At 43.7% G+C, this 21,726-nt stretch overlaps 1 protein-coding gene across 5 annotated transcripts in view; it reads left to right on the top strand.

Moving 5' to 3' along the window:
• The window catches only part of LOC138511252 (protein unc-13 homolog B-like), a 2,171,549-nt gene that overhangs the window by 1,890,011 nt on the left and 259,812 nt on the right, over positions 1-21,726 (top strand). For 4 of the 5 annotated variants that reach the window (XM_069626798.1, XM_069626797.1, XM_069626799.1 and 1 more), the window contains one exon: positions 265-417. In XM_069626798.1, the coding sequence (XP_069482899.1) occupies positions 265-417 (153 nt within the window). Of the gene's footprint in view, positions 1-264; positions 418-15,346; positions 15,422-15,499; positions 15,708-21,726 lie in introns of those variants that run through there. The other variant, XM_069626796.1, reaches the window with a different exon arrangement.

The following is a 21,726-nucleotide window of genomic DNA, read 5'->3' as shown; positions in this document are numbered from 1 at the left end:
GTGAGGGTGCCAGTACCACCAGAAGTATTGTTTTGGAGAACTTGATACCCCATCATTATTCCCTGCAATGTGTTACTCAGTTTATAACATGGGGGTTGATGGAATAAAGGTCTGATTTCGCCAGACCAGGGTATTGAACCCTTGGTCCACACATTACTTGCCAAAACACAGTCTGCTGCTGCTGGATACACTGGATGTGGTTAAACTGTGCATGTGTGAACAAAGTACATACGTTGATTCAGTTTCCTAATTTTCTTCCTCTAGTTTCCAGTTCCGGATCGATGAGTGCATCAAGCAGATGTCTGAGCTACTGGGTCATGTGAAAGGCACGGGCAATGTTCCTGCCAGTGCCAGGAACACCGTGGCACAAGATGCAGACAATGTCCTAAGACCCCTTATGGACTTTCTGGATGGGAAGTAAGTGTGCCCCGAGTCACCTATAGACCGTGATTGTGGCTGCCTGGTTTTTAACCTTATGGCAGAAGCCACATCAGCTCGTATGTTGATGTATATTTGTGTTTATGACATGGCTTGGCAGGCTTTCTAATGGATTATTTAATGTGTGTTTGTGCTGATCTCTCCCAGATATCAGTTGCATTTGTGATAGACATTCATTTTTTACTATTGAATCATGGACCAAACCATCTGGCAGGCACTGTTATGTACTTATAAATATACTTTAGGAGATGCCAGTAGCTTTGTTAAAGCAGCAGGGGGGTTATCCTTGGAACTACAAGTCTCTCTCTCTCTATGTCCTTAGTTTTAGAGATGAAATGGGAAGCCAGAGCCGTGCGGAGGGCTTTGGAAGGGAGAGGCAAGGTAGAGACTGCAACAGGGTTGGCCAGTTCCTTGCAGAGATGAAATGGGAAGCAAGAGCCACGCAGAGGGCTTGGGAAGGGAGAGGGGAGGTAGAGACTGTGGCAGGATGAGGTTTTGTAGCTTCTGAGAAAGGGGACCATAGTCCTGAAACCTCAGAGGGAAAGGGCGAAAGAGTCCTCCACTATTTTCTGCTACCCAAGAGGAGGGTGCTCTAAGATGTGTCCAGGACCTGTGTACTCTTACCCGCACATGGATAAATTCAAAATAGTGACCATGGCTCAGTTGCAACTGCACCCGCCCTCCCTCTTTCCCCCGGCTTCAGTCTCTGTGCACCTGTCTGTGACATGCAACCAAGATCCCTGCATCTCTTTACCTGCAAATAATCAGAGAGCTGTTGGACAATGGTGCAGTTAGGGCCCTGCCTCCAGAGGAATGTGTAGCGAATATCCAGAAGGAGGTCTTCACATTCCAAAACTGCCTCTTGTCCCCTGATCACCCATTCTTTGTCAGTTGGGTCTCATGCCTGCATTTGTCTGGTGCAAGAGACCAGACTGTATTGTAAGGGTGCAGAAGGTGGCATTGTTGTTGATATAAACATTTATTAGTAATGAAAATAAAGAGAAAACCAGCCTATCCCTAACTCTGAGAGGGGTTACCTTGCTTCAACTAAAATACTAAGGTTTCAATCAGGAAGTCCTTGTAAATCAGTAGTCCACCGTCCTGTGTCAAAAAGCCTACTTCTGTCCTCCACACCTATCCCTCAACTGAAGAGGTTGCAGCTCTTCTTGGTCCAGAGGATTGGCTCCCTTCTTCTGGACAGCGGATCACATTTTCAGTTGTTAGGTGGAATCTTTTGAGGGAATGACTTCCTTCCCCAGGTCTCAATCCTTTTCCAAAGCACAAAACAAAGTTCCAGTTAATAATGCCAACGAGCATTTTCAATCGCCTGGATAATGGCTTCCTTCTCCTGGCCTTCCTTGGCTTTGCTCTCTCAGTTCACAACACCAAGGCAAATGACTCCCTTACCCTGACCTTGGCTTTGTTTCCCAGTTCACAGCACCAGAGGGAATGTTTCCCTTTCCCTTGCCTTTCTCAGGCTTAGTTTTACAGTTCGCAACACCAGGGGTACTGTCTCCCTTCCTCTGGCCTTTCTCAGGCTTAGTTTTACAGTACACAACTCCAGGGGCAATGGCTCCCTTCCCCCTGACTTTTCTCAGACTTTAGTTTTGACAGACCAGGTTCACTCTGCTGCCAGTTGAGTCTTCTTTCTTGATTGAGGGTGCCTGACCCTATTATCTTTTATATTTCATATCTGGCAGACCTGGTTAACTCGCCTGCCAGGTATTGCCACGAAGACTTGTCAAGCTCTCCTTCTGTGCACTGGAACCCCAAACCCTTGGTTCTTCTGCTCTTCCACTCTATCTGTGGTCCCTACCCACAGTCCCATCACCCTTGTACCTTTCTGGTCTCTGCCAGTGTTGTTCGGTGGTTCACGGGGTCTTCCGACATTTACTTCAGATCTCTTGTCACTTTTCTGGTTCTCGCGTCTGCTGCGGCGTCTCCATGCAGTTGCTTCTTTACGGGCTGTATGTTTCTTGCGAGCACGATCCAGCTGCTCTGCTTGCCCAAATCCCTGCTGTTCCAGCTTTCCGGCCGGTCCGCCCACTTTGGACTGAGCCTCATTGCTCGTATCCCAGTCGGCAGCATTCCCTCCTTTACACGCCTGATGATCCTCTTGCTCGCGGGTCTAACAAAAAGGTAAGTCCTTACTCTCTGTTTATGTTGCATGAGCAATGACGGCTAGAATGCTCATTAAAGTTCTTCATTGTTGCGCACCTCTTCCTTGTCTCAGTACCTGTAAAGGAGATCTTCATTAAGTCACCCCTTCTCTTCCTCGTCTCAGTAACTGTAGGGTATTCAGTATCGCATATATACATGGAAGTGTGTGTTATGGAAGTGAGGGATAAGGTGGGGCTCATGGACTGAGGGGAGGTAAAGGAAGTGTGTGGTGGGTGAGGGTTGTTGAACTGCATTCTCCCTAGATGGTCATCCTTGTCCGTAGAGGGGGAGTCTCTGTTCGTGAGATGCTCCCGCTGAGTACCACCCCATGCGAGGCTATTAGGTAGAGGCCTCACCTCCCTGACATGGGAAGGGGCTCCCTCTCAGGGAGAAGTGATGACATCTAAGGATTCATCACAATATGAAGTCCCTCTAGTGTTTGCTTCGATTGCAAAATTTGAGGGCAGCATGTTTTCCAGATAATGTTGCATGAGCCCTCATGATGATCACTCGGAGTAAACCTGTTCAGAGAGGCGCTCCTTTCACCCATCTTTGCATGTTGCAGCATGGTACAATGGTGACAGAGGCATTGTTAAAGTTGTGGAGTGGGGCACCAGGGTCATGTTTCAGGGAGTTGCCAATGGACCATGAGGTAAGCCATTGAACACATCAGCCTGCTGGTAATGTGAGCTGTCAGGTTTTGACCTTTCTCCTCACGGTGCAAGTTAAGTTTGCCCCCATTCTAATGGGCAACAACATGGTTCGACATCGTCTCAAGATGGTAGTGTGAGTTTGCTGCCTCTTTGCAGGAAAGCAATGTGCCTGCAGTTTAGGGTGCTGGACATTGTCTCCCTGAAAGGCTGGAATGGAGAATGTTGCATCAGATATGTTGTGCAGGCAAACAGTTTTGCACTAACGGGGGAGCCTCACCAGGAAGTCTGCAGTAAAGGTGAGAGACTGGACAAGTGCTTGTCCTATAGATTGCAGCCACAGTTATCTGATTGAGTCCGTACTAGGAGTAGCAGCAGGGTGAAAAGAGGGTGGTCTTCTTGCACAAGGTGGCATGGAATTAAACACCACTTAGGCCTTCATGACTATTGGAGCAAGTCAATCTCCTTCTAACCCACCTGTTTATTCATCGCTTATTGAAGCATCGGACGCTTTAGGAGAAGCCATACTTGTGAATGTTCTATGCAAAACGTTCCTCTCGTCCACAGGACACTCCCCAATTGGCTTCACCTGTCTCTTGCTATGCAAGGGCCCCAGTTTGGATTCTAATACTAACGGTCTTATGTATTGCTTCATGCTGGGTTCTCCTGCTTCTAAGCACTGTAATAGGTGTTATCACTTTTTTTATGGCAATCAATTTGTCAACTTTAGAAAGATGAAAGGCTACGTCAGCCCTGCCGCTGTGTTCAAACTTGCAAAATGCAGGATGTCCCCATGCAAGAACTGTACTCATAATCACGACCCAGATCCTGGCCTTTGCATGACTAATCCATCACCAGCATGTGTAAAGTTTTCTACATCTCCCATGCCATTAGGGGAGGGTTGGTCATCGATTTTGCCGAATAGAAATGCTGGTCTGCTAACGTTTTCATAACTGTGATTAAACTGCATTGATTGAATGAGTGCAGGCGAGCAATGAGCATTTATATTCTTAATATTGAAATGCACACGCTGTCACTCAAACGTACACCCAGATTGTATCTAACTCCATAGTAAGAGGAAATATTTAGCCAGGTAGCTAGTTATCAGATCATCTCCTATGTGTGTTTATTTATTTATTTATTGATTGGTTGATTGTGCTTTTGTAAGACGCCAGTGCATCACGTAAACTGTTTCAAAGCGCCCACAGGGCAACATGGAGGGAACACATAATAGAATGAAAGATAGAGGCAGACCTACGAGGCCTTGTGGGCATTCAGAACGTGCAAATGCAGAGAGAGAATGGATGGGGGGATGGGTAAGTGCTAGCTTTATCAAGAATAAAGTGCAAGGGGGTGAACAGCTGTAAGTGTCTTGGTGGAGTGGTCAGCTGCCAATAAAATAAAGTGCAGGCTTGTGGTGGCATAGGCCAGTGGGTGGAGGCTGTAGGCGACTGGGCGTGGAAGTCCAGGACCTAGAAGGACACATAAGGGCCCTGGTCACCAATCTCAGCCACTGTGGGGTTTAGCAGAGGGGGGAGGAATGGAAGGAGGGGCTGAAATCGAAAGTCTTGACGTCTTGAAGGTCTTTGCCCATCTCTCCCACTTTGCGTTGTCTTATTTTCTTTTCTAGTTTCTCAACAGTTCAGAATTATGGACCATATTTTTGCCATGATCTAAATAAAACATCCTCTCACACTTTGTATAATAGAAAGTGCTTTCATATCTTTATTAAGATTCTCACAAAAGATAATGACATATTTGATAATACCTCTGGCACTATAAATCAGTAGCAATTGAAAGAATGGTGAGGAATCTGATATTTCATTAGCATGCCTGCTACCTATTTGTGAATGTGTTTCTCTTCTCCACACACACTCATATGAAACTGCATTTCATAGAACAATCACAACGTGACTAAGAAACAGCAATATTATTTCACACAGAATGGGAGATGATGAATTATTCACAACGTGAGAAAAACATGCTTATTTTCAACATATTGTTCGCTTATCACTTGGCTATCAATCCCATCCCAAGGTTGCTTTCATAAGAATTGTTAGTCACATTTTTCAGGGCCTGTACATTAAAAGGAAAACCTTTAACTCCAATTGAATTAAGTCTATTCACTAACTCCCAGCACAAGAATGATGATGAAACGCTGTTCTTATGTAAAGATTGAAACTTTGACCATCACCATGCGAGATTAACGATACCCTTGGGGTACACCTTGCCATTAGCACAGTGACTGCATGCTTTCTGAGCTGTGTACTCACACGGGCCTAGGACAGCTTTTCCTGCCTAGGACAGCTTTTCCTGACCGCTGCGCTATTCGTCTATGGCTACTTCCTGACTCCACAGCTTAGGTAATCACTTGGATTTTCTTCCTCCCAAATACAGTATTTGAGGCTCTACAACCCTCACTAGTAGGCTGAGATTTGGGAAACCAACTCGCCAAAGTACTCGCTCTCCCAATACACTCCTAATTCCTTTCAGGAACCCTAGCCTCTAATCAGTAGTCTCCAATGCCACCCGGAGCACATACCCAAACCCAACCTCTAAAAGTCCCTCCTTTTCTGACACTGTATTTTAACCTGTTCCCTTTAGCCACACCCACATGTTTATTTCCGTACAGTTCAACCTCTTCTGTCCTACATCACCTCATCCCATTTCACGTGCCCCCTTGTTAACTTTCCTCCTCCTTCCTCACTCCATGCTGACTTTCAATAAAAATGTCCACTTTGCAACAATAACCTCTTTACTTCTGCCTGCAAAAACCTTAGAAATAGCTTCCCTGTTTACTCTGCACCTTCCATTTAGACAAACAATTGAGCTCTCAATGTACGGAACCCGCTTTTGCTGTTCAAGGTTCACTTTGTTCATCTCCCAATACGCTGTGCAACTCTCCATGAGTGTAATTTTCTTTTCATATTAGTGCTCACGTTTCATTGCAACTTGTATTTGCACTGACCCTTGTGACGAATCGTAGGTATCCGTTCCGTCAGCCCTAGGGGGAGACTCCCCCTGTAAGGCTAGGGAGGAGAGTCTGCCCTACAAGACCCACCCTAGGGATTGGGGCAAGCAGGACCTCACATGGAGAGACTGCTCCTTTGGGCACAAAGACCCTGAGGGAACTAACATAGCCGGGTATATGGGACTATCTTCTATGGAGAAAATTATGGAGACGTCATGTTTTGCTGAAGGCAATGCAGAAAGAAATCCGCCTGAAGAAATTAAGGAAAATATCCCTTTAACTTTATGTGTATCAACTGCAACCAGTCAGAGCAGAAGGGGTAGCGCCTGATAAGCAGGGGAAGCCCCCTGACCTCGTTATGCTTGTGGAGGCGGAGTCCAGGTGGATTTTAGAGCCTGCAAGTTTCAAAGAAGCAGAGCATCAGATTGCGAGACGCTGGAATTCGGTTGCACAGAACCACAAGGTAAGTGGTACAGACCAGAAGAGAAGAAGGAGGTACTTGGCAGTGGCGCGACCACACATGCAGAATGGTGAGCTGGCCGACTGAAGAACAGTGGTGAGACTACTGCAAAAGGAAATCTGAACACCTTCCGAGCACCTGCGTATGCAGACGGTAGACGTCTGATGGCAAGCCGAGAACGGGAGACCAACGAACAGCGAAGAGAGCGAGAAGCAGTACCCGAGCGATAGCCGAGCCTTGCAACCTTTCTCCACATATCCAGAGGTACCGGGGAATAGGGAACAGCGGGAGGCCACTGGCTTATTTATGTGAAGCAACTTGTCCTAGTCTTAAGGATGAAACCATAACCAGAAAGCTGGAACATATAATACATAATCTGGTAAAGAAAGACGGGGAGTATATGGAAAGAGAAACTCGCCCCAGTACCACCAAATTCAAAATCTTGCGGAAGAGCCCAGATAAGAAGAGAAGTGATAAGAGAGACATTTAAACAACCCAGGTGGGGAAGTGAGAGAGAGACTGGGAACAGGCACCCTGGGAAGAAGGACAAGATCCCTATACTTGCAAAGGTGAAGCGTGTGAGAAGGAAAAGCATTCAAACATATGCCGAGAGAAGGAAATATAAGACTTGCAGCTAAAGAGGTTAGAAGAACCCTAGGTCCCTCATGGCATACAAAGAAATCCTGAAAGAGATTAGAAATAAATATACTTTCCAAAAGCATCAACGGAACGATTGTGAAGAACGTGCATTTGATACCAAGAAGAGGAGAAACGTTTGTAGGGAAAACTACTGAGAGAGGACCATAGAAAGAACCAAACATGGTCTTGAAGAACTACAAGACCTAATCAGAAAGACTATCAGAATGGACTATACTAAGAAATATAGAGTATAACGAGAAACATGGATAAAGAGAAGACCAAGGGAACAAGAGACATTTGCTTGGTCTATTTTTCTTTAGTCATATTTAATGATCAGGTTAGAGAGGGTTAGCTTGGACGAAGGACAGAGTTACTTTGGACTTGCTGACATCTGACAAACACCTTTAGTTTCTTTAGATAGGTAGGGTATTCCCCATAGTCATAGGGATGAACAGGCCTTATTCTTTTAGTTAAATAAAGACAGTACAAAAAAGTCCTCCAAGTGTCCGACTCCTTCTTCGGACCCACCGCACCCTCTTATGCCCATGCACCTACAGCTAAAACATCGACATTACTACTTAGATGGCCTATGTAAACCTAACTACAATACTCTCCTTCTAGTGGGTCCTGCAAAACGAGGCAGTTTGTATTGTCAATAATATACCCAGACACAAACCAATTTCCTCCCACAGAAGGAGTCTACATTGGCTCCCCATTGAAGCTTGTATCCACTTTAAAGTGTTAACAATAGTTCATAAATCCCTTTATGGCCAAGCCCCAGGCTACCTTAAAGAGTGTGTCAAGATCCATAGCTCGGCCAGTCGCGCCAGATCGAGTGATGGGGTCTGTCTATCCGTCCCGAGGAATAAGCGGGCCAGAGGAATGGGTAGATCTTTTGCTTCCCAAGCTGCCATCCTATGGAATAAACTCTCCAAACTTCTGCGGTCCGAAAACAAACCTACTGAAGTTCAGGAAAAGGGTGAAAACTATTGTTTTTGAGTAACCTCTCTTCCTGCTTGCTCTCTTTATACTGCCATTTCTGTCCTCTCTAGCTCTTTCTTTCTGCGCCCTGATGCTTGCAGGCTCTGGCGCATTATAAATGGACAAATAAATTAAAATAAATAAATAATGCTAACTTTTTTTACATGGGGTTTCACACACCTGTGGTGCTGAAACTGTTTTTCAGCTCAAATTCTTCAACATGTGGTACTGGTTTGCTAACTATTTATGATTGGTTAGATGAAGCTCACTTTCTGATCATTCAGCAGGAAGTCGAGACAAGTGTGTGTTTCCAGGAACCCTTGGTGGTCATGTGGTGGTCATGGAGTCATGTCAGTATCAAGTGTGACAAATTCTTAGTTGCCCTCACTTTTCCCCACGAGGGAGCTCCTCCCCATGAAGCCAGGGAGGTGAAGCCGCAACCCGATAGTTCGACTGGGAGTGGTACACAGCGGGAGGATCTCATGGGGAGAGTTACCCCCACTGGGGACAGGGATGACCATCTAGGGAGAACGCAGTATAACAACCCTCATCCCAACACCCCATAAACCTCCCTACTCTGTAGACCCCATCCCCTTTCCGAACGCTTGCATATGTGTCTGTAAATCTGAAAACTTAACTACTGACGAGGAAGAGTAGGTACTACCTAAGGGAGTACTATTATACAGGTACTGAGATGAGGAGGAGGTGCAGAACAATGAAGAGCACCAGCAAGAACATAAATTAGCAGTCTAGTCATCAGTGCTTATTCACAACAAAAAGTAACAAAGTATTTACAATATGGTTGAGCCCTCCCAGGAAGAACCAGAAGCCCAGCTGTCCCAAGAGGAGCCGAGAGCAGTGCAGTAAGTCGGCACAGGAACAGAAAGGGGCTGTAGACCAATACGCTGTCAGGAGGGTATCCAGGGATAATGTCGCTGTGAAAATGGGTGCCAATCCTAGAATATTTGGGTAAAGAATTTTTGGGCTCAGGAAAAAGTCACCTAGCTGGCGACTTTTTTACAGCAGCATTATCGCATAGAACAGTCAGTGGAACCAGAAAGTGGGGATACCCGAGGGAAGGGTTTTCTGAACTGGACTCCTTGCATATACCCCGATCTTGAAAAGGGAATACAAGAAAGAGTTGTCACTTATCTTACTCGTGGCAGTACTTGACATGCGAGTAAACCAAGTCTGCCTGATGAGCCAAATAGAGAAATACGTGTCTGGGACCCGCACCCAGGAGAACATAATAATACAAGCCATCTTCTTCATGGCAGTACCTGGCAGGAGAGTGAACCAGGTCTGCCAGATCCCAACTGCAGAGGAATACAGGTCTGGAGCCCGCACCCACATGAAAAGGGTAATACAATTCATCTTCCTCGTGTCAGTACTTGATAGGAGAGTGAATCAAGTTTGTCCAAGTCTGGAAACGGGGACGCCTGGGTCGAAGAGCCTCAAAGTGAGACTGAAAGTGTTAAATGGTGAACCCAGGTGTGAAGTAAAGCCTGAAAAGGGCCAGGGCAAGAGAGACATTCCCTCCTTGTGTTGTGAACTGTGAAATATAGCTTGTGAAGGGAGTTATTCTCCTGGTAGTTGAGCTCGAAGGAGGATCAAACTAGCAATCCAGGGGAAGGTAGTCATTCCCGCTGAGGTAAAGAAATATTGAACTTTCTGACACAAAGTATTAGAGAAACAGAAATCCTTTTTTTGTTTGCGAAGTACTAAGACCAGGGGTAGGGAGTCATTCCCCCTTCTGACGAACTCACAACCAGAACCGTGCTATCCAGTCCAGGAGAAGGGAGACATTTACCTGGACCAAGAACATTGATGCAACCTTCTAGTTTAGTTATAAATGTAAGGGGTAGAATTAGAGTTTTGACACATGACGTGGACTTTTTAGTTTTCAAGGACATACTGACAGACCCATTAGAATGTTAGTTGAGGCCAGGAGACCCCTCTTAGTGATTGGGAACGTTTATAACACTCATTAATTCCATCTCTCATTGGGTACATTGATCATGCAGTGCTGGGCTGCTACACGATTGATTGAAGGCATTTGTATAGTGCATCATTACCCTGAGAAGTCTCTGATCACTATTCCTCTAATTGGCCAGGAGAACAGATGTCGTATGAGGCATGCGATAACTGTAAATTCAAACAATGAATTTGCCTAATGGATGGGGAGAGGGAAAGAATTTCAGATTTTTGGCAGCATTCGCCGCAAAACGTCTGCAACCGTCAGAGACCAGCTTAAATGAAGGAGAAAGAACCAATGAGAGGCTGGCACTACCAAGTGACTGAAAGGGTGTGTACTGCTGCACCTGGTAGTCCAAATAGGCAGGAGACAAGTTATGCAAACACTTAAAGGTCAAGCAGCTTTAAACTCAACTCTACATTGGACAGAGAGCCAGTAAAGGGAGGGCTCAAAAGCATATTTGCAGAGTCTGCAAATCAGACGAACGCCTGCAGTTTGCATTCGTTTGGTGAAAAGATGATCGGAAACTGCTCGTAACGACCATTACAAGTAAGAAATAGGCTCACTAGGAACTGATGCATTTTGTTATATGCATTTGGTACATTCGCTGAAATGAGTAGTAGGTACAGTCCACACGTTCTGCTTTGGATACCATTGTGATTTATTGAAAATGTGGTATTCACCAAAGTGGCGACAAGTGTTTCGACCATTAGCGGGTCTTTATCAAGGTTAGGGTGCTTGTTAACAGTGCTTGTTGACACAGTGTTACAGTCTGCCGTTCGCTCAGTTCCCAACTGAACGAACGGCAGACCGTACCACTGTTCCCAACTGAACGAGAAGCAGACTGTACCACTGTGTTAACAAGCACCATAGGAAACAGATGCACCGAACCAGGAAGTGAACTTCAGACAGAGGCTACACCCCTTCTCCATATTCTCTACTCAAGAGATACCTAAACCCTAGCCTTGATAAAGACCCCCTCGAAACAGTCGAAACATGTGTCGGCACTTTTGGTGAATAACACATTTTCAATAAATCACAATGGTATCCAAAGCAGAACGTGTGGACTATACCTACTACGCATTTCAGTGAATGTAGCAAATGCATATAACAAAATTCACCAGCGCCATACAAGTAGAAACACCAACCAAATTGCATCGACCATTACCAGTGCTTTAAATGGGCCGCTCCTAACCGTCAGTACCTGCACTTCTTACTTTTGAAAATATGAGTAACTGCACTTCTCAAAGTTTGAAGGAGAGTACCAGTACTCAACTATAGAACGAGGTGAAAATGAGTTCATTTCATTTAACTGAACCTCAATGAATGCCTAAACTCCTGCACCCTTTGCTAGGGAAAGCAGCACTTTCTTCCTCCTCCTCTGTTCCTCTCCCGCAGAGTCCATAACCTCTCTTTCAGGGACCACTCTTCATAACAAAAGGAGAGCCAAACATGCAACTCCTGAGATGCCTGCTCGGTAGACTGAGCTGCCAGCACATTAGGCTGAGCTGCCAGCACACTAGGCTGAGCTGCCAGCACACTAGGTACTCCATTTCACAAATTGGGCTTTTTATGGATTGATTTGCTTGGAACACCCCTGCATAGCTATCATATAAAGAAAGCCTGGACAATTACTTTTTATTTGAACGTTTCTTTATTATTAGCAGCGCCTTTTCTAATATGTCAATGTTTAAGTGACTGGAATTGTGATGGGACATTTTCTGACTTCGAAAGCTTAGTTCTACAAAAAAGCAAATCTGCTTTTATATGCATATTCAAATGTTCTTATCACCTTGCACAAGAAACTGGAATTGCGTGTGACAGAATCCCAGTTTCACTGCTTATTATGTGTGATCCATGGCAAATATTTAATCTCACTTGGCCTTGCGTGCAAATATTGTGCATTCTCTAAGCATGCCAACGTATCAACACCACATGTTGATAGGGGTGTTTGAGAGATGGTTGCATTAGGGTGAAAGGATCACATTGAAAGTTAGTCACTGAACAGTAAACGGTTTTACTGATTTGTTGTTTGGAATCACTGAGATTTTTCAGCATGCATATCTCCCGAAGCCCAGTCTCACAAAAAAGGCAGCCTTACACAGTGATTTAAAGAGCGTGCGAGACTCTGACTGGAGTGAGTGTGTGTGTGCATAAAGGCAAATAGAAATTAACACAAATGGAACATTAGACATGAAATGCGAGCCACCAGTGCTTAAAGTGGGCCGGGCCCCGGCAGTCTCCAAAAAGTGGGACTGAGCCGGGGCTCTGCCGGGGCCCCCGTCCTACCACAACATTGGCGGGATGCATGGAGATGCGCCTGCCATGAAGTCAGGCGAGCTGACAGAAGTGGCAGCCAGCCACAACGACACTGTGACTGGCTGCCACTTCCGTCAGTCATAGTAACTGCCTTTGGTGACCCCTCGCGCGAAAGGTCACCAGAGGCAGTTACTGTCCCTTTGTTTGCCCAGGTCGCCGAGGCGTCTTTAACCCTCGGCGATCCTGGCGATTCCTCGACGTTCATAAATGATGGCTTGAAAAGTACACATTTCAATCCATCTTTTATAAAGCTTTGCCGACGGACAATTTTGTCAGTAGTCAAAGCTTTAAAAAACGTAGAAATATGTTACATATCTCTATGTTTAGAAAAGATGGCTTTCATAGTACACAAACCATAGTAAGGTACGCACACAAATATATAACATTTATATATATTTGTGTGTATACCCTACGATTTGTGCACTTTTTAGGCCACGCCCCTCCCACAAATGAAGGGCCCCCCCTCGATTTCTTACCCCACTTAAAGCCCTGCGAGACACACATAACAAGGGAGGGTAATGTACAAGTAGGAAAATGGAGCGGGACGCACAGTGCGACATTCATTGAAATGGATCAATGAGCCTGGCCAGGGCCCCAGCATGACAGCCACCCGACCCACTCAAAGCGTGGATTGATGATCACCTGCACTTCTTTTGTTCCCATTTAAAGTGCTGGACAATACGATGGTCTAGCCTTGAGTTTAAGGCAGGATCTGTCCTTCTATGCCTGGTGGAATGCAAGGAAACTATGTTCCTTAGAAGTCTAAGATCAGAAAAGAAGCTCCTTGCTACTGTGCTGACTTGTTGGGCTAAGGTGAAGTCTTCATTAAAGTGAAAGCCTAGAGAGGAAGAGAACGGGTGTGGGGGGCAAGTTGATGTTTTCCAAACCTTTTCTATTACCAAAACCAAAGAGGATCGATTACCTCCGTTTTCTGAGTCATTTATTTAAAGAGTTTGTGTCAACACCCAGTCTTTAGTAACCAAAAACAATTACTATGGTAATTGGATGCTGAAATAAACCTGTTGACTGGCTAAAACAATGCGCTATGTTCACAGTACACACATATATATATATATATATTCAGTAAAAAAACTTTGTTAAAGGGACGTTGTGGTTAAGTTGTGCTACTAAAAACCTGTGAAATTCAGTAAATCTTTGTTAAAGGGACATTATGGTTCCAAGTAAAAACGAAAAACCCCTGAAATTTGCCAGTTATGGTCAGCTAAGCAACCATAACTCGCACCACCACCGGGCACTGCTAAAACTAACACCCAGGACATCAAAGATGGCATCACAAATGTCATTGATGGCATCACTGATGACATCACATGTCTTGCTCACTCTTTTTTTCCTCCACTGATATATCTAGGCCAGTAACACACAGGAACTAAAAAGTCACTATACTATAGTACAAAGTACTATGATGACAGCACAGATGACATTACATGTCTAGCTCCTTCTTTTTTTGTTCACTGACATTTGTAAGCCAGGTGGCTTTCTTCACTGTCAGTCTGGAGTTTAAGAAGTAAAAAGTGCTATATTTGTATTCCTTACCCTTCTCATATGTTCTTACAATACTTTCCTTAGGGTACGGTTACATCATATCATACATATGCATAGAAGAAGGAATCCTGAAACACAAGAATCTTTTCTGTGCATGAAGTTAATTAGTTTGGTTATGAACATTTTGTGTTAATACTGCAGTTTTTGGTGCTTGCTTTACGTTCCCCGTATATGCTTATATTTGTATGCATTGTGCGTTCTTTATGTTTTTGTGAGTAATAGTGCAATTATGCAGTAAGGGAAGCATACGTAGATACTTATGTTTCACAGTATGTAGAATTCTGTAATGGAAGCATTTATCAATTTAGTATGCAACATGAGAAGATTGCACCTCTGTAGTGCATGCTGCAGACAATGGCTACATTTCTTCATGAGTTTGTTCATGTACTGAAAGAACTCAGTAATGCAATGGTTTTTTTTCAGCATTTCATTGCTTAATGAACTGCGTGGCATTTCTTAGTTCAATCATCTGATACTTTTCTGCCAATATTATAATAATAATCCCTTGTGGAGGCTCTGCATGAAAACTAAATGTATATGTGATGTCATCAGTGATGTCATCAATGACATTTGTGATGCCATCTTTGATGTCCTGGGTGTTAGTTTTAGCAGTGCACGGTGGTGGTGCGAGTTATGGTTGCTTAGCTGACCATAATTGGCGAATTCCAGGGGTTTTTCAGTTTTACTTGGACCCATCATGTCCCTTTAACAAAGTTTTATTTTACTGAATTTTATAGGTTTTTAGTAGCGCAACTTAACCATAACATCCCTTTAACAAAGTTTTTTTTTTTTTTACTGAATATACACTTTCATCGTGTGAATTTGGGAGATGTTTACTAGGATTCCCTTTACTTTATATACATGCAACATAGAACATACTGAACCCCCCCCCCCGCTAATGATTTTGAAGGCCACGGACTGTGCGTATGTCCATGGACGGGCGCGGATGACATCAACACTACCCAAAAACTCAGGGGTATCTGAAATTGTTCTATCATACCATATAAAAACTGCACAAGTTTAAAAAGCAGCACATAAACACATTATAAGTAATAATTATTAAGCAGTGGAACCTACATGTCTACATACAAATTACCAGAAACAAGTAATCAAACTTCATTGTTCTTATATATTTGTATACTTTTTGTATGAGGTACAGAACAATTAATGTATTTGTGTTTTTCACGCAGAAATGTGCAGTACTTTGGAGTGGCTCGAGGAGAATTTTCCGCGTGACGAAATGTCGGAAGATAGCGATAATAATGGTACACACTTCTCTGCATAAGCAAATTAATAGTCAGTAATTTATGTGTACTTAACATATATATATTTATTTTTAACAGACCATGCAAAAATTGAAGAAATTCCACCAAAAGACACAATGCAAGGAACCTTGCAATGCATATAACGGAAAGTGGACATGCTGAAAGATAATTTCAATGGTTTAAAGCAATTTGTGGAGGACCACGTCAAAAGAAGAATTAGATGCCACTGTACTACCTGTAACTGCCCCCCCTCTCCATGTGCCAGTGAACTATCCCCAAACTCTCACCAACATAAATGTTTCGACAAAACTTTCTTAATTTCTGTATATGTGTATAATAAAAAAAAAGTTATGTTCGTTTTAATGAAATTGTGTCTATTTTTTTTTTTTAACAGTTAAAATGGCCGCGGACAGCGCGCCTGTCCGGCCTGTCCGTAATTAACAAAATATGGATGTCCTAAAGACAGTACACCACAAGATGTAATTGTTCTTAGAACACGCCAGCTGTCCGGGATGTCCGTAAATGTACAAAAAGGGTGTGTCCTAGGACAGTATACCTCCCCGTACCGTCCGCAACCAAGATGGAACTGTTCTTAGAACACAGACGCTGTCCTGGATGTCCCATAATGGACAAAATGCGGGTGTCCTAAGGACACTGTACCTGTCTGTACAGTTCGCAACCAAGATGGAAATGTTTGTAGAACATGCGCGGTGTCCGGGATGTCCGCAGTGAAACAAAATGGAGGTGTCCAAAGGACACTGTACCTGGCCGTACACTCTGCACACCATCTACGCACATGCGTACCACACCCGTAAGTCCTGCGAACATCGCGGCTGTCAATAACTGTCCATCTCACTTGTGTCGCACTTTAAATTAGTTTCAGGACTGTCCGTAGAAAACCCGCGGGCATGCACACGACCGTTCCTGTGTATTTGGTGTCCTGCGGACACCCATTCCCTACACGGACGTGTTCACAACGTCATCATGTGACTGCACCCACGCTGAGCGTGTGTCCTAATTTGCGCACTTTGTCCACTTCCCCAACATTTTAAAAGAACTAATGCAGACAATCCAAATTATTTTACAGTAAAAAATCACCATTTCACATGTCCCAGACAAATGCCCTGGCTTTCCACATATTTTTTATAATTTTTTGAACGCTTATCAGTGATCGATATGGTCACGATGTACACCCCTCCACCCCTATAAAAGGCCACACCCCAGAGCTCATCTTCATTGAACTTCTGGCTATCGCAGATTGACTTTTGCTGCCTTTAGTGCTCTAGCGGAGATTACCTCACCAACCCTAATGGCATCCATGGCTGCTGTTGCTACATCAGCCTCACCACCCTCCTCAAACCCTCCACCACCAACACCTCCCCAAGGGCCTGCAGAGGGGAATACGCGTGAGGATGTAGAGAACGAGGATGAAGAGGATGAAGTTGAGGAACTCCCTACTACCAGCACTTGCCAGGAGTCGTGGGTGTGGCGGTTGTTTACCGTTCATAGTAACGTACCGAAAGCACGTGCGAACAAGGTCATCTGTAACCAGTGCAATTTGGTGCTGAGTCGTGGGAGACTTGGTTCATACAGCTTTGGTACGACATCCATGAAGCGACACCGAACTTCGGTCCACGGTGCGGACATTTGCAAGGTTGTACCATGTAAAGAACGTAGTAGGTTGAGTTGCTCCGCAGCATCCTCCGTTTCCGATCCTCTCACCACAAGAGACACTCCTGTGGGAGAGCGCATCCCTCCAGCTGCTTCACAGGCCATTCTCGATGCTGTTGACCCTTACCTTTGAAGGGTCACAATGTTGTGTATGTACTGCGACGCAGAACATGCAGGGGGGAGAGTCTTCGAAGTGCTTTCGAGACTACGGTCACAGAGCACCAGTAGAGCCGATACCTACCTACATTAGGCCCACCCGACATCTTCCTCTCTCCACCTGCCCTTTCTTATCCCCGTGGTTGGTGTCCCTTCCTTAACCTCCTTTCTCCTCCTCTTCTTGTGTGTCGGGTGTAGAAAAAGCAAAAAAAATATATAAAACAACAAAGTTCAGAGCCGCCTTTCTCAGTTTTAAAATAGAACTATCAAGTAAGCAGTGCAGGGCCCTGCACATTTTTTTAAAAGTCTGAGGACAGTCCTAGGACAGATAACATTTTGGGGTGCAACCCTGGCAAAACCAATGCACTTTTCTCTGGGAGTAAGTGGTGGCTCTTAAAAAAGCCTTTTGGTGGTGTTTTGTGTGTTTGAAAAACTTGGATTCGTCAACATGTAATGCAAAATAGATGACTATACTTCCAAAAAAGGTCGCATTGCATTTTGTACATTTCGAATAAAAATCTGATTGCCAGCATATGTAAGATGGACTCCATCTCTGCGAAAAATGAATGTGCTACAAAACATATTTTCATTGTGGAAAGAGGACATGCCAACATCTCTTAGAAAGGCACAAACAGCCTTATTGACATTGCGCCTCGCTTTCTCCATTTGTGGACCAAATGAAGAAGAATGCAGCCACATTTGTCTTTGCGCAATACGAGAACAAATTAATTGGCAATTTGGAACATGTCCATGACCTTCTCAAGTCGATCTTATTTTGCAAATTGTGAGGAAATTCCAGACACATGTCCTAAACTGTTCCCTTCACAATGAATTATAGTTATAATTATGTCAGGATGATGCTGTGTATGTAAAGTAGCACAGGGAGGTACCAAGTCCCGCCACTTCATTCCACGCACTCCATGCTAGTACACTTCCACATGAGGGAATCCAAGATCTGCAGATATATCGCAATGTTCTGCATGCACCTCCAACCAATGTATCCATGATTCTCCCAAAATCCAGATAATCTGTTTTCGAGCACACACAGCCATAGCTGTCTGATCTCCTCTCAGGAAAAAGATGCCCTCACTAAATCTCTCCGTACACAACACACCCACTAAACCTTACTGACCAATCCCTAGCTCCGCTCATTCTCATTTGCATGACTCTCCACCCCAGAATTCCTGTATGTAATGCGCGCTGTCCGCAAACTACCGCCATGTCTGCGGATATGTAGAAGATCTGACCGTGGCAAATGTACATTTAAATAGTGTTCCCCATTTCCCATTTAAGGTGGGCGCTGAAAAGAGCCATATTTTTGTTGTTTTTTTTGCAGATGCCTGACAGACACCTGTTATTTTGTATTTTTTTAGGGTTCTTTTCTTCTTCTTTTACAACTAAAATGTTCACATAACCTGTTCCAAAGCAACCCTTACATTCCAAAAGAACATGGCATTTCCCAAAAAAGATAAAGAAACACCATCTGTTCAAAATAAGCCGCATTACGCGAAACCATGTTCTCGTTGTTACAGAAAAACATACCAGCTCTTAGCATGAAAGCATGCATGCCTCGATTGATTGCACACCTAGCATTGTTTTGCTGAGGACAAAAAACAGAACTGTTGTCCCATATTGCTCTACGTAGTAATCCAGAAAAAATGTATTTCATATTTGGAAGGATGTTGATTACTGCTTGAACCAACTGTTCCAAATCTCCCAATAAAGTTGGGGAACTCACATAGCACAAATGGAAAGCACCATAGTGCAGAACTACCACATGGGGACTGTTCATCCTACGCATATCTCTACACACCTGGAGAATTGCCTCTACATTGCAGTCAGTCACAGCGCTCCACACCACCTCCACTCGTTTAACATCAACATTGTTTGCCACATGCCTACATTGAGAATACTGCTGTAAACCATGGACAAACATATTGCCGAGCACCAACACCGTGACTTTCTCCACCTCTGCCATCTTCACTACACACACTCTCTTTCTACACAAATCAACAACGTAAACATCTGATTGGCTGATCCCTACTCTTAGCTAGCCCTTCTACACTTTCCACATCACCCTCGATTCCATTCACTCATTGGATACAGCTAAGCAGTCACACAACCATCCACCAATCACATCCAAGACCTCTACATCTAACTCCATCATCAGAGTTCTGCACTTCAAATGTACTATTGATCACTCTGAATACAAGTCTCATATCATCGGAAACCACCTACTACAAAAACTACTGTACAAGTCTCGAGAATTTTACTTATAGCTCCATGCATATCCACATGCATGATTACAAAGTACAGGTATGCATATTTTATTCAGAGTACATGTACAACTCTTATGATTCCATATCAACAGACTAATGCCACTAAATCTGCATAGCAATACATAAATGTCAACGCTCCCGATTTAAGCGCAAGACTCCCGATTTTTCATAGAAAAATCACACTTTTTTTCACTGTGTCCCGCATAACCTATACATACATGCCAACCCTCCCGATTTATTCATTGAAAAATGTCACAATTTTTACTGTCTCCCGCCTCAATTAATACTAATCCCAATGCAATCGTATGCGAAAAATAAATGTTCCCGATTGCTGTGGTGAAATCTCCCTTCGCATGTCTAGCTACAATATGAAATTATTCAAATTTTTCCCATCTACTATAATGAACTATTACTTTCAAACCTCTCTGCTATCTACAACACAGCTGTAAAAAACAAGTGATTTTCATGACCTTAAAATTCTACTCATTTGCAAAGCATGTTGAAGGCACATATGCTGTAAATAACAGAGAAAGGCTGCACATAGTCAAATGAAATGCATGTATACACTATGTTCAGATATCAAACAAGAATACTACCACAAAAACATAAAAACAACCTGTACATTAACATCAGTGCTATAAACACACAAAATTACTAACTTCTTCCTTTTACAATTGCAGTGAAGACCACTCTCCTGAAAATCAGCAGCATGGAAACTACAAACAACATATCCGAAGAAACCTGCTCAATCCACAAAAAAAGTAAGTACAATACTACCTTTATATTCTTAATGTTCCTCAAAGACACTGGGCCTCATTACGACCCTGGCGGTAAGGGGTTAACGCCAGCGTTAGCTGCGCCGACCCCTTACTGCCAATTACGAGGTCCCTTAGCGCCATGGCGCTTTTAACACCTGCTTTTAGCAGGTGTTAAAATCCATGGCGCTAAGGGACCATGGAGTTAATTACGCCACCGTAATTTACGGTGGCGTAATTAACGCCTTCCCCACTCCCATTATGCCCTATGGGGCAAAAATGGGAATGGGGAAGGGTAAATGGGGATTGGGGACTTACCGCCCCGCCAAGGTCGGAATGGGGCGGTAAGTCCGCCAACCACCATGGCGTAAACGTAGTTTCCGCCATGGTGGTAAAGTCACGGCCCAGGCGGTAACTTACCGCCTGGGTCGTAATGAGGCCCACTGTGTTGTTGAAACCATCGATTTCTGAACCATTCTGCCCACAAATCCCCATTTATTAAACAGAGATTAGCAGGCAGAATGCCACACAAATCCCCATTTTTTTGGGACACAAATAACATACTCAACCCTTAGAATGTTATAACTACAGAAAAAGAACTGTTTTAATTTTATACCATTACGTTTACTATTAATGCTTGCCCTCCCCACTAGCTCACTTTCTACTTTCATCCGAAGCGCACTGTAGTAACATACAAAGAGAAGAATAGCCTTGCAACTCATTGTAATTGCCCAATGCACATTCACACACCGCCACATACATCTTCCCCATCAAAGTCATACACTCATGCACACATACATTGCAAAACAGACCGACCCATACCTTCTTTTTTTTTCAACAGACCCCAAAGAATGCCTACCAAAAAGCAAGTCTGTAGAAAGCAACGCAGAAATAGAGCAAATGAAAATAAGTGTCCAAAATAAGCATCCCTTTCTACCAGAGTTTGTACAAAACATTCAAACAAAACAGCTAATGCAGTCATTTAGCGAAACAAAAGAAGCTTCTAGAGAAACTTTGCCTCCTCTATCAAAATGTAAAACTAAACAGAAAATGCTTAACAAGAATTCGGCTACGACTACTGCTAAAACTGCTCCTATAAATCTTCATATACTAGCAAATAACCATACTAAGAAAAGTATTTTAGCAAAAATGTTCCACCACAGAGTCCTTCAGAATCTTATAAAAACAGGAGCGAAATAATGCACAACCCTTAAAACCTACCGTAGAAAATGAATCCTAGAAGCTCTCGTAGACAGTGCAATCCTTCTCAAAAGGAAGTTATTTATTTTAGTTTTAAACAGGATGAAACCACTAACAAAACTAAGTACTAAACTACAAAAAAAACTTCTCAATAAACGGAATGTCAACAAAAATAACTTCTTAAATATCTGTGGAGGTGAATGGAGTCACACCACGACCACAGAACCATATTTTAATGAAGAAG

The sequence above is a fragment of the Ambystoma mexicanum genome, chromosome 6p, assembly GCF_040938575.1.
Source record: "Ambystoma mexicanum isolate Mex_15411 chromosome 6p, UKY_AmexF1_1, whole genome shotgun sequence".
NCBI lineage: Eukaryota > Metazoa > Chordata > Amphibia > Caudata > Ambystomatidae > Ambystoma > Ambystoma mexicanum.
The sequence above is the reverse complement of the archived record's forward strand: the minus strand, read 5'-3'. Positions and strand labels throughout refer to the sequence as shown.